Here is a 14,292-nt window from a genome sequence, read left to right on the forward strand (position 1 = left end):
TTTCTGTATGACTATGAATGAGCCATATCCTATGATTCACTTTCCACTTATGCAAAATGATTGAGTTCTCTGTGAAAGACATGAGTATTTCACTGAGTCACAGGGACAACGTTTGCATAATGTTAAAAGGAGCTTGGGGCAAAAAGAATGTAAAGTAATATTAAACTGGTGTTAACATCATGACATTTTTATTTGGGGTGCAGATTTCACACAGATTATCCTGGAGCGGTCTGTGTAGGAACTGGGGCACATTAATGACCAAAGGTAAGGAGACCGTCAGGAGTAATTCCGGTGTTCAAAAGAGTTCCAGATGAAAGGATAACACACACAGCATTTTGAAATATTTTTTCAAATCACTTCCATTGTACTGGTGAGCTCATGCTAAAGCAAATATGCAGAGCAGTGCAACATGTAATCTACAAGGGCTTGTTTTAGAAAGTAGTTTGAAAATAAATAAAATAAACGACAGTTTACACAGCTGGTAGCTAAACAAATAGAATTCATTGCCCCAGAGGGGACTACGACTAGGTTGAAGAAAGGTTTAGATAAATCCATGGATGATGGATCTTTAAGGAGCTATTTAGGGAAAGTTAAGAGTTATTCAGTGTACATGCCTGAAGTTTGACGTTGGTGTTGTTCAGAACAACAATTTGGCTCTTCTAACAGAATTGCACTGTTAGTCCCCTGGTAGGGGTGGACTTTTATTTTGATTCGACATGGAACTTCTTGTGTCCTAACGTAGGGCAAAAATGATTTGTAGAGCAGTGATATGTGGCAATGCTTGCTCAGCTTATTAAGTGGATTGCCTGTGGTTTTGAAAAGCTTCCTCCTCTTAATAGTCATGTTGGAATTCACTGGGTGTCAAGAACACAGCTCACTACCTTAAGGGTCACTCTTGCATGAGACATTAACGTATCAGTCCCTAATTTGGAAACCTGTGGTCACTCAGCAAGACAGAACTTGTTTCTCTCCCTTGGTGTAATGATTTTTATTTTGTCATCTCTCTTGGGGTAATTCCTTGCAGGCTTGGCATGTTGAGAATCGAATACTGCCTCTAACAATATGGTTGTGATTCTCTGCTTGGCTGATTTAGCTCAGCATTTAAGTAACCACTAATCTTCTGAAAGCACCAGGGTCTACTTAGAGAAATCCCTGTTGTCTGCAAGGATGGAAACAAAATCAGCATGGAGGAAGCATTAGTTACTAAACACAAATCAATCTTTTTTTTTCCCACCTCACTGTACACTATGTCACCATCAGAGGCGTGGTTTCTGGGCAGTAAGTCTTCGTTTTGTAGGTGCAAGGGCAGCTCATGTCTAACAAGCAGAGAAGATGAGTCAGGGAAGAAGTGGAAGGGTAGAAAGAGAGTTTATTGAAGTTCCTAAGTATAAATCAAACTACATTCTAATGGATGAATCACAAACGTGGAGTGAAAGAAGCCAGATACAAGAGAACGTTCTATAAAATGTCCTTTACTAAAGTTCAAAAACAGGTAAAACCAATCTTTTGTAACTGGGTAGGGGCACAAGGTAGCTATCTGGGTGCTAGAAACCTAAGCAAGTTCATTGAGCTCTGATTTGTAGACTTCATGACTTGACGATTTATAGGCTTTGGAGAATGTGTGTTATATTTCAATAAGAAGGTTACTTAAAAAAACACATCCCAATATATACTTTTTGATCTGAAAGAAAAGTAGTTTGATATTTTCAAACTTTTATACATATGGGTTTGTCAGCGTTAATTTGGATGAGTTTTGCGTTGATTACCTTGATATTCTGTGTTAAGATTTATTAGACTCTGAATGTTCAAAAATTATTCATTTCACACTGCTGGGACAAATCTGGTCTACAATGATGAGAAAGAAATCACCCAAAGTCAAGTTCAGATGTAAGAAAAATACTTGAAGATATAGAATGAAACCAAAGTCACAGGTCCATTTGTGTATGACTTCATGGAGATGGAAACAGAATGACATTATCTGAGCATCCCAAAACAGAATGACTTATTATCTGAGCAACTCTGTTGCTAAAAATCTAATCACAGAAGACAAGAAGTCCCTATTTAAGGAGCAAGCAGGCACTGCTTTTAAAATCAGGAGCCCTAGAATCTCTTCCTGGCTTTGTAAGAGACAGAAAACATCACATCTCTCTTCACTGTACCTTGGTTCCCTGTGCGTAAAATTAAGGGAAAGCATAAGAATGAGAGACTGTCTTGGAAAGGGTTTTGAGCTCCTAATGAAATGTGACATACATATAACTGTTTAAGAAAAATACTGAAGATTATCACTAATAAAGATAATGGCAAGAAGTAGAACTGTCATGTGCACATAGTAGAGGAGCCTTGTGATATGCAGAAAAGAGGCATGAAGGAAAGAAAAGGAACCATGAACTTGCATTGCACAGAGTTTTTTTGGCCAGTCAGTTCTATTGAATTGAAAATATGTTCCAGAGGGAAGGAGTGGGAGGAATCACTCTGATGGGAACAAATAAAACTGATAAATGACTACAATCCTAGTTAGCCATGAGCACTTATAAATACCACCTCTGACATCTGAGTTTTCCCCTGATTTAGCAGTTCCAACTGCTAGGTCATCCTAACGTATTGTTAGAGAAACAACAATATCCTAGTTTTTGCATTCCTTCAAGTCTAACAATTATTTATATCTTCTGCCATATCATCAAAAAGTTGCTTTTGAAATGTTTAGGTATATTCTGAATATAGTCATTGAATTTTTACTGTCTTCTTTTCCTTAGGAGTCTAGAATATTTGTCTTTTAAATTGCTGTCAGGTACGTGACATTGGATCTGGCTTCAGCTGTAGAGAAACAAGGATTGTTTTAGGGAAAGAATGAATGACTAATCCTGCAGCAGAAGTTCTCGAAGGTCTACGTCGCACGCAGTTATTCACGGCACCGTCTGTCAGTAACTCACTGAAAGTCGGGTTTCAGGAAGACATTTTGGAAGCAAAGGAGAGACAGAGAAGAAAAAGCATAATGAGCATGGCTTCTGACACTCTGGTTTCCTTCAGAGGACCAGGAATCAGGGTGTCAGGAGGAACCGGAAAGAGGAGAACACCCCAAAACAGAATGAAGATCACATCTGCAGGACTGAACTGAGAATTTCCTTAGTTTTAGAAATTTTCCACAGAATTTATAAGATGCACTTAGCCATTTATTTAGGAAGCCCCACGCCTAGAATGAAGTTCAACAGTGTATCGGCTTAAACACAGGATGCAACATCATCAATCCCCTGGGCTATTTCAAGTACATCAGTAAAGAACACAGCCGAACAATAACAATTCAGAGAGTTAAGGAAAATCTGTTTCCCCTGGTGAGCTCACCTTTTAGCTTTTGCTGAGATGGGCACCTAGCTTTTCTTTCCTGATCAAGCTTGCTGCATAGGGAATCTGTAAGATAAAAACAAGCAAAACTATCCAGGTGAGCAAAATTTGGAGACACGTATAATGGAGACCCTTTATTGTGCCTAAATTTGAATGCTGGTGGAGCTGCCCTGAGGACAAAAGGTCTCCATCTGCCTGGCAGTACGGGGCTTCTGGGGTATAGCATGTCTAAGGCCTGTTAAAAAGCATATCAGGACAGAACAGGTGATCACACTAGGCTGTTGCTACAGCTAGTCTCTGAGGTTCTTATGTGACATTTCACTTAAGAAGTTTTCAAAAATTCGCACTTAATAATATGGTACTTATTTTTATTTAGGTATGAAAATTAAGTTATTATGTTATAACGTATGTCCAAGGTCACAAAACAAGACTGTGATTACAAACATGTAAGTTTTCATTTAATTAGAGTGAGGAAATATGCTGTCATTATAAATCACAAATAAGATGAACTAAACACAAACTATTACTCTGGGTAATTTCCCAATAACTACTAAGAAGCATCAGAAATAATTGCACTGAATGGAAAATATGACCCTTGAGAATTCTACCTGGATAAACTTGAAAAGTACTTTTCAATACTGGGGTTTTGAATGAAAGTCTATCGCATTTGATATGCTACTTTTCATTAGAAAATTCAAATTGTTGAAACTGGACTACATGTATTATTTAGATTTGCCTCTCTACTAACCCTAGTTATGTTACTTACCTTCATCATTATAAGGCTAAATTCAGGACTCTAATGATATAAATCTGTTTTACATTTAAAGAAATATTCAGCCTTCTAGAATGTAACATGAACTATGGCTGATATTATGTAAAAGCAGTGAAGGAAAGAAAATTATAGTCATTCAAGTAGGTAATATTTTGAATACTGTTATATACATTCCCCATATCCCCAGCATATTTATGTTTTGCTCTCCTGATCTACCAGCCCATAAACATGAACCTTTATTAATGGGAAGGAACTACAAATCTATAGTGATGCTTGTGGCTAAGACTAGCTGGACCATTTTGCCATAATAACTGGTTAGTTGAATCAAACAGTCTTTTTTTTTTCAATTAATTTATTTATTTTTGGCTGCGTTGGGTCTTCATTGCTGCGCACAGGCTTCCTCTAGCTGTGGCGAGTGGGGGTTACTCTTTGTTGTGGTGCGCAGGCTTCTCATTGCGGTGGCTTCTCTTGTTGCAGAGCACAGGCTCTACGCGCGTGGGCTTTGGTAGTTGTGCCACGCGGGCTCAGTAGTTGTAGCTCACGGACTCTAGAGCACAGGTTCAGTAGTTGTGGCACACGGGCTTAGTTGCTCCACGGCATGTGGGATCTTCCTGGACCAGGGCTCGAACCCGTATCCCCTGCATTGGCAGCAGATTCTTAACTACTGTGCCACCAGGGAAGCCCTCAAACAGTCTTTTTAATGAAAAAAGGAGAGAAGACTAAAATAACCACCTCACTATCTTGATACACAGCCACGACATGGATGTCTACGATAGAGGCATATCTGATAAAGGCCGTAATAGCAGCATCGAAATGGATGGTTCTTCTAGGACCATAAATAGTTGTGTCCTAATCTCATATTTAGGACGAGAGCTGAGGTTAGCTAGGTAACTATGACAAGAATAGTTGCACAGGGACCTACTCTAGTTACCTCTTCTTTCCACTCTGGGTTATGCTATACTTGCTATTAACAGAGACATACTTGAATCCTGGTTTTCCATTTTGGTGTATGACACAATATGCCAAAACACATGGATCACCTCTTTCTTTAGATGCATGATCTCAGAGAGCTTTGAATGGAATTCTATTATTTAGGATAACAAGTAGAAATGATGTAAAGCTTGGGGTATAAGGATTACCTAATAAAATGTATTTGTGTCACTCTCGCATTTAGAAAGCATTCTCAACATCAAGATTAGATGCCACGAAGATTTAGTAAGTGTCTGTTCTGTGCCAGGCACTGCACGAGATAAGTTAATATCACCATGCGCCATCTCATCAAAGCCAGTAAACTACTCATCCTAACCCAAAGAAAACTGCCTGAAGGGCACTACTTTCAGATCTAAGTCTGAATGCCTTTTTCTTTTTTTCAGAAACAACAATGTAGGATTTCATTAAGATGGGAAGCTGATAAGGAAATTAAAGAAAAGGACTCAGGGAAAGAAGGACATTTCCAAATAAGCACATTTGATCCCCAAATCTCCAGATGGAGATTTAAACCTGTGTGAAGAATTATTAATCTCAGGTTGTGAGCTGAGAGAGTCAATAATTCCAAGTCTTAAATCATGAATGATTAAGAAAGAATGTATTAGCATATGGTCTGACTGTTCATGGAAACTATCCTATTTCATTGATTCTAAGATGAAGTTTTTTCCCTCACATTTTGACATTTCTGAAGTTGGGTGTACTATAATTGATGGTATCTGAGAATAATAGTTGGAATCTTCTTTTCTTATGATACATCAAGTAATGGGCACTTTTATGATTGATGGTGCTTCACTTTCTATACTTCCCAACTGAGGGAGCTCAGGATCTTAGAGCCTCCATTAAAGATAATTATGCCATGTAAATCTCCTATAATAGAACTTATAAAAGCTTTCTTTCCATTCTGACCAGCTTGGAAATCACCAAGATTGGCACGGACAAAACCCCTCAAAGTTGCTATATAACTTCTAAATCACCTAGTTGGCTCTAGTCTATCAAAAGTATTGAGATTTTACCAAAAAAGATAATTTCCTAGATTGTGCCAAGACAGTTAGCCTGAGCTCAGACATTAAGATGGGTCAACATCTCAAAAGGAGAAAGACGAGAAAAAGGATATATGATTAAGAAACGAGTCATTGCACTGTCAAGATGCAAGGCAACAGATCAATAATTGGAAAAGGACCCACAGTAGTCAAAGTCTGTCTCCTGGAGAACCTTAAGGCAGCTTCCAAGGAAGTTCAGGCTTACATCAAGTCCTCTACTTGTTACATATTTAGGCACAAAATCAAAATCTTCTAGGGGCCCAGGGATCTTTTTCTAAAAATAAAGTGCTCTATCTGCCTTTTAAAAATATGTAAAACATATTTTAATAAACTCTCCGTGTTCAGACGGTAGAAGTCTGGGCAAGTTCCCATCCTAATGAATACTGGAGAACCTCCAAGAAAAGACCACACTGAAGAGCTGTGCCCTTGCCAAAGAGGGAGCACTCCTCCAGAAACGATAAAGACGTGTCACCGCTCCTTTTCCTGCAAGGAAGCACAGCGCTCACACCATCAGAAAGTTGTAAACTGACTTTTTACAAGTCCACGGTGAACGAAACATTAGTACTAAAGCTATTGGTTGAACATTCATTTTAATTGAGGCTTTAATGAGGAACTTTGAGACTGGTTCCCTCTGGCTGTGTGTGACTGCAGTGCTCTGGAAGAACAGCAGAGGGCACTTCAAGACTAGCATATTTTAAAAGCACTTTTTCTCAATCTACGTGCCCCTTGGTAGCGATCCAGCAAGTTCAAAGGATGTGAATCTGGGTCTAGCCATTTATCATGCGTTTTCTGTTGCAGCTTCACAGTGTCCTTCAAGAACTATGACTAATGTCCTCAACAACTATGTCTTCAACTATGACATGCCTTCAACAAACCTACGGTAGTAGCTTATACATACATGTACTTGCTTTAAAAAATTGTTGCCAAATTAGCAGTAAAAAATTAAAAAAAGGTTATCAAGGCATCACAGTAGTCTCAGCTCATGTTGTAAACTACATTATATTGCAGTCTTTGGAAAAACTTTAATCAAAAGGCTATACACGGGCTTCCCTGGTGGCGCAGTGGTTGAGAGTCCGCCTGCTGATGCAGGGGACACGGGTTCGTGCCCCGGTCTGGGAAGATCCCACATGCCGCGGAGTGGCTGGGCCCGTGAGCCATGGCCACTGGGCCTGCACGTCCGGAGCCTGTGCTCCGCAACGGGAGAGGCCACAACAGTGAGAGGCCCGCTTACCGCAAAAAAAAAAAAAAAAAAAAAAAAAAAAAAAGGCTATACACGTTATAGATGTAGAAAACAAACTTATGGTTACCAGGGTATAAGGGGGTAGGGATAAACTGGGAGATTGGAATTGATATATACACACTACTATATATAAGATAGATAACTGGGCTTCCCTGGTGGCGCAGTGGTTGAGAGTCCGCCTGCCGATGCAGGGGACACGGGTTCGTGCCCCGATCCCAGAAGATCCCACATGCCGCGGAGCGGCTGGGCCCGCGAGCCATGGCCGCGGAGCCTGTGTGTCCGGAGCCTGTGCTCCGCAACGGGAGAGGCCACAGCAGTGAGAGGCCCGCGTACAGCAAAAAAAAAAAAAAAAAAAAAAAAAAAAAAAAAGATAGATAACTAATAAGGACCTGCTATATAGCACAGGGAATTCTACTCAATATTTTGTAATGGTTTATATGGGAAAATAATCTAAAAAAGAGTGGATATATGTATATGTATAACTGACTCACTTTGCTGTATGCTTGAAACTAACACAACATTGTAAATCAACTATACTCTAATAAAAATCTTTTAAGGATGGTTATACACTTAGTAAAATGCCTTCACTTTCTTCTTTAGAAATTTTTTAAAAATTGAGATATAATTTACATATAACATTGTAATGGTTTCTTCACCTTCTTCTCAATCCTAAGGGATGATGGTTTTGTTTTAAAAATTGAACTTTTTTCCTAGAACCAGAGCTCATTTGTGAATGAGAAATCTTTTGCTCCTTATTATACTAAACACTAACATCTTCATGAACGTGTTAAATTCTAAAACCTTTGTATTTGGTTCATATTGAGAGGAACATATTTCTTCGCTTGTATAAATAAATCTCGTTTGGTAATAAAAACATTTTAAGCATTTGAAAACCCAGAGCAGAGGTGGGGGACTATAACACAAACTGTGATAAGGACTGTAAAACTCTCATTTTAAACTATTTGTAAAAAAAATATGAGCTTGTGGCCCATGTATATGTGTTAAATAAACTGCATATGCTTTAAATCTCACATTAGATAAATGCACATTTATTTACAAACACACAAAGAGAGTCAATCATTTGAGTGTATAGTCATCACAACTTCGCATTTAACAAACTGTAAAAGGAAGCAATGGGTAGAAATTACAGTCAGCGGAGAATCTAAAAATGCAGGAACCAAAGAAATTCATAAGTTTTCTTTCTATGGCAATGATACCCAAGATGCTTTCGATATCATCTTGAATAAGAACACTGTGCAACAGCATAGGATAAATGCATTGTGGGTCTATGGGAATTGTTACAAAATCTGATGGTTTTAATATATTTGAATTCTCCATGACTGCAGGATAGAGTGGGTTTTTATTTCATCTAAAGGAAAGGATGCCTATTCTGTAAGCAAATGACTATTCTGTAATACATGCTTTGTAAACTTTAAATATAAAATAAACATAAAAGAATAAAATAATTTTTGGTGAATTGTTCTGTTCTCAAGGGGCAAAGCGTGTAACTCTATTTACTGATGAATTAGAGCATTCAACTAAAAATATTGAGAAAGTCAATAATTGTGATACCTAGCAACTTCTTAATAATATTTAGGTATAATTCTCTAAAGACATTTTTCTCCAGTTACTTTAGCAAATACAACAAGCTGAATGAGGGACAGGATAAGTTTCTGTTCAAGTAACCTTGAGTTTGCTGCCTTAGTTCTAAAGCAGATGGTATAGTGTGAACACAGCACAAATATATGTCTGGCCACCAGGGCTCAAATAGTTTCACTAATGGAGGTAGTACTTTGAGAAGGGGCATGCCATGAAATTGATTACTTGTATCGGCACAGCATTTTACGTTTACATGTGCATTTCATGTTTATTAAACACTTGTGCCTTATCATATCCCTATCAGGGTACTAGGTTGGACCTTGTAACACGTCCCTTTGGTTTAGAAACTGATACAATGAACTCTACAGGATGAATCTTGAACTCAAGTTTGCAGACCTTAAAGCTTGTATCTGTTAGTCACAAGGACAGTGCTGTAATAATACATAAGCTCCCAGTAATTCACTAGTATGCCTTCTTTTAGTAGTTTTGGTAGTAGTTACCCAGCACACAAAAAATTTGAGGAAATCAGGACCAAGCCAGGAAAATTTGGAAAAGAATGAAGAGGATTGCTACATGACAGTATCAGAGTTGGGTCAGGGGGCATCCATGGGTGGTGATTAAGTCAACAAATGTCTACTGATCCCTATTTGGTGTTAGACACCATGCTAGGTGTTGAAGGTAGCACGAAGACCCGGGCATCTAAGGATAGGGGACACGAAAGAAGGGGAAGACGCAGAAGGGACAACTCATGTCTATTTCACCAATTTTCATGGTGGTAGTCTGGATGTACTTTTGTGGATTTCAGGAATTACATGGTACCTACAAGGCTGGGGGAAAACATTCCAGCTCCTCCCAAAGACTTTAATTTGCAACCAGGAAAATTTACTATCTAGAGGAATATGAATTAATAACACTTGTCTAGATAAATAAATACATAATGATAAACTATTTTGCAATACAATAAAGATATTTTGTAACACCAATTTGTATCTTCCATGTACCAGATATCTCAAAAGACAAGAGATATTTTTTCTTTTATTAATACTGCCTGCTTATTACATGGATGCAATATCATTTCCTCTTTTACTAAAGAAACCAAGTGTCAAAGAAAATTAAGACATTAAAAGTACATAACTGGCCTTAAATAACTGGCCCTGAAATAATTATTTAGCTTCCTTTCCTAATGCCCATTTTGCTATGCTCATCACCACCCAGCAGTCACACATTTTTGGTTGCATGTGTGGCAATTTTTGTTTTAAGAGTCTGAAAACGATATCCTATGTACAATAAGTAAGGTCTTAAAATTTTATATCCTTCTACCTCTGATTCTATCTTTACATTCTTCCTTTGGACAAATAAAACAATACGTAAATTCACAGCAAGTAATGAGCAGCTCTTATTATCTACGTATCAAAAGCTAAGAAGAGTAGATACTCTTTTTTAACCCCTGTGGGGGATTAGTTTTCAATTGATTAAGAAACTCCTTCTGTGCCCCAGTGAAGTTAGGTGCAAATAAAACGAACACAAGCAAAACCAAAACAAGAAGAAAGATCCCGTTTAAGAGGGTCTTATGTTGAGGTGGTTTTCAGAACTGAGAGTTGTTAACCAGCACTTGAGATCCAGGAAAACCTCAGAAGGAGGGTTAAAGTTAGAAGCAGTACTTTTAATAGAGCCCCTAGAATGGGGGCAAACATCATGAAATACAAGGCTGCTTTCGAAATGACTCTCAGCAATCTCCATTAACGCAAGCATGATTTCTCCCATGCAGAAAGGAAACATCAATAACCATCTTCCTTAAATAATCCTGACAGAAAGCTAGATGCCTGGCTCTTTAGACAAGACAGGCGGGTCTGCATAGATACATGCTTCATGGTATAAGGATAACGTGGACCAGCTCAGAAACACCAAGCAACCCAAATTATAATAATCATGCTGTGAAGAACACTAAGGATCAATGTATGTCTTTACCCAGGTGATTAAAAATATCTTATAAATAGACTTCTCTTGTGGCGCAGTGGTTAAGAATCCACCTGCCAATGCAGGGGACATGAGTTTGAGCCCTGGTCAGGAAAGATCCCACATGCCACGGAGCAATTAAGCCCATGCGCCACAGCTACTGAGCCTGTGCTCTAGAGCCTGTGCGTCACAACTACTGAGCCCGTGTGCCACAACTACAGAAGCCCGCGCGCCTAGAGCCCGTGCTCTCCAACAAAGAGAAGCCACCGCAATGAGAAGCCCAGCACCACAACGAAGGTAACCCTCATTCACCGGAACTAGAGAAAGCCCGTGCACAGCAACAAAGACCCAACACAGCCGTAAATAAATAAATAAAAAATCTTACAAAAACAAAGCAGAAATTATTTCCCCATTGCACTCATGAAAATGAGGAAGCTTGGGAGACTGCTTTCAAAGCACTAATAAATAATACCAGATGTATCTGCATGGGGACAAAGGGTGAGGAATTCAGGAAAAAGAAAAAAACAACTCAAAAACCGAAAAACATAAAACCTCGCAACATTTATTTATCAGACATTTTCCTGTTTCCCTGTTTCTGTATAAATAGATCTTTGTCAGTGTCCACTTTCACTCATGATTAGGATAGAGTCACACACTTCATTTGGAAATAATTCGTTTCTTTTCATCGTCGTTCAAGTGAATTTAATTGATTAATTGTATTTATACTAAGTTCTATTGACAGCAGAGGGCCTGCTCAGGTCTGGGTGGTGGAAGGAGGGGGAAGACAAAGACAATGGCCCTTCCCTGAGCTTCTGGTGCAGCCCAGCGCTGTGTTCGGAAGTTTGCACAGTGGAAGACAATGCAGGTACCTCTGGTTCACCCTCAGAGACAATGTACACATCTGTCTATTAACACATGGTAGGTAGTTACATTTAGAGGAAATGTACTGACACATCTGTGTATCCTGCATCTAAGTAAATCTCTTGGCAATTAGCATCTAAACCAGCGGAGAGGGAAGTGGACCAAAGGACTTCAAGGCAAAAACACTAACAGTTTCATACATATTGGGTGGTTTGAAAACAAACCCATCACCTTGTATTTATTTTTAAGTAGAAATGCATCTTACAATTTGTAACTGTTGCACCATTTCTTCTCGGTAGGCTAGTTCCCTTTTCATTTGATCCTGAAAATTATCTGGTAGGAGTGAGAAACAGAGAAATAAATTAATTAAAGTGCAAAATCTACTATTGATATATTTAGTAAAAATATTACCGACAGTCCCATAGAACTGCCCCCCCCCGCCGCCCTTTGGTATTTTTAAAAGTAAACACTATAGTTGTTTGAAGAGGTGTTTTCTTCAAGACTGTGATTTAATCAGAATAGACAGTAAATCCTGAGAGGCTAAGGTCTATCTCTTATATTTCGCAATATCACATAGCCCGTCTAGTATAATCCCTTGCACATAGTAACTACTCAGGAATGTCGAGGGCAAGCATGTTCTCTAGTCTTTGAACACTTGAGCCAGTCACAGTATTGAGAGCTTCCACTGTCTTCAGAAATCTAGTGCTAGTGACGGGGTGAAGCTCAGACAAAGCCGATCATAGGAAACGTGGACTCTTGTGCACGCGAACCCTTGGGTGATAAGACGTAGGTCTGTTAGATGTGCCTGCCTGGCTTCACTGCAGCTCATCTCACGTCTAAGAGACTGAGTGATAAATGTATTCTGACTGGACTCTCGCAACCTGCAAGCTCTCCCACCCGGTAGCAGCCTTATCCTACGTCCTCCTTGGGCCTATGTGGTTCTACAGACCTTGCCTCAATCTGAGAAGGAAGGACTTTAAGACATTTTGTGCAAAATATCATTGCCATTCTACATATTGATTTTTATTGTATTTCCAGAAAGGAATGACTTCCTAATGTGCATCTTGTTCTTTCATCTTCTCCATTGATCTTTTTTAAAGTGTGGACTTGGCTAACTTCAGCTTTTTCTGCTTTAAGTGAGAAATTAACATGATTTCATATGACTCTGTGGTGGGTGGTCAGGGCAGTGGCTTGAAGAAACCAGAAACTCTGTCATCATCTCTTCTCTTCCTTTCATCTCTACAGCCAGCTGGTGAGTGAGTTCCGTATATTCCACCTCCATCCTCTCCTCTCTTTGCCATTGTTACCTCCCAAATGCAGACACCTCTTCCCTGAAAAGTTTCCCAACTGACCATCTGGCCTCCAAATCCCTTTCATTCTCCTGCTTAAAACTCCATGAGGGGGCTTCCCTGGTGGCGCAGTGGTTGAGAGTCCGCCTGCCGGTGCAGGAGACACGGGTTCGTGCCCCGGTCCAGGAAGATCCCACATGCCGTGGAGCGGCTGGGCCCGTGAGCCATGGCCGCTGAGCCTGCGCGTCCGGAGCCTGTGCTCCGCAACGGGAGAGGCCACAACAATGAGAGGCCCGCGTACCGCAAAAAAAAAAAAAAATTCCGTGAGGGTTTCCCATCGCTTTCAAGGTAATAAACCCTTTACCACTCATGAGATTCTGGATACTTAGAAACTAAAAACATTGTTCTTTTTATTGTTTTGATCTATCTTTCTACACTATTTGAATTCCTTCCCCAACCCCAAGCATGTATTTTTAATTAATTAATTTTAAAAGACCTTTTTAAAAGAGCAGCTTTAGATTCACAACAAAATTAAGAAGAAGGTACAGAGATTTTCCACATACACTCTGTGCCTCCCCCCACGCACACGGCCTCCCCCATCATCAACATCACTCACCAGAATTTGTTTCCACGGATAAACCTACATTGACACCTCATTATCGCCCAAGGGCCATAGTTTACCTTAGGATTCACTCTTAGTGTTGGACATTCTATGGGTTTGGACAAATACATAATAACGTATGTCTATCATCACAATATCATAGAGAGTATTTTCACTTCCCTGAAATCCTCTGGCCTCTGCTGATTCATTCCTCCCCTCCACTCCACCCCGAGCAGTCACTGATCTTTTTACTGTCTCCAGAGTTTTGCCTTTTATAAGATACATATTTTTAAGGAGACCCATTTCCTACTCTCACCTCAGAATCTGATGTGAGAGTTACTGTAATAGAGGTAAGCCTGTGGTGCTATGCAAGGGTCAAGGAAGGAGCCCTCGTTCCCTTGGAGGAAAAGCTTGAGGAGGTGTGATCAGCGTTCTTCGCTAAGATGTGGAGGCGGGAGTAGGGAACAGCAAGTGGCTCAGCTGGTTGCAGCAAAGGGGGCAGAGGAAACTCCTTCCACCACATCACCCACCAAACCACTCTCCAGTCCACACATGCATTGCACTCCCAGCCACTCTGTGTTTGCCACTGCTGTGGCCTGGCCCTTACA

The 14,292-nt window shown here is 39.7% G+C and overlaps 1 protein-coding gene across 2 annotated transcripts in view; it reads right to left on the reverse strand.

Annotated features, from left to right (window-relative positions):
* Window positions 1–14,292, reverse strand: part of SKOR2 (SKI family transcriptional corepressor 2) — a 52,397-nt gene that overhangs the window by 2,164 nt on the left and 35,941 nt on the right. The window contains exons 6-8 of one of the 2 annotated variants that reach the window (XM_082640799.1): window positions 12,060–12,127; window positions 3,340–3,405; window positions 2,865–2,929 (exon numbers count right to left, since the gene is read on the reverse strand). In XM_082640799.1, coding sequence (XP_082496925.1) covers window positions 3,343–3,405; window positions 12,060–12,127 — 131 coding nt within the window. In that variant the 3' untranslated portion in view covers window positions 2,865–2,929; window positions 3,340–3,342. Of the gene's footprint in view, window positions 1–2,864; window positions 2,930–3,339; window positions 3,406–12,059; window positions 12,128–14,292 lie in introns of those variants that run through there. The other variant, XM_082640800.1, reaches the window with a different exon arrangement.

Source organism: Mesoplodon mirus, assembly GCF_964341445.2.
Source record: "Mesoplodon mirus genome assembly, chromosome: 13".
Classification (NCBI taxonomy): domain Eukaryota; kingdom Metazoa; phylum Chordata; class Mammalia; order Artiodactyla; family Ziphiidae; genus Mesoplodon; species Mesoplodon mirus.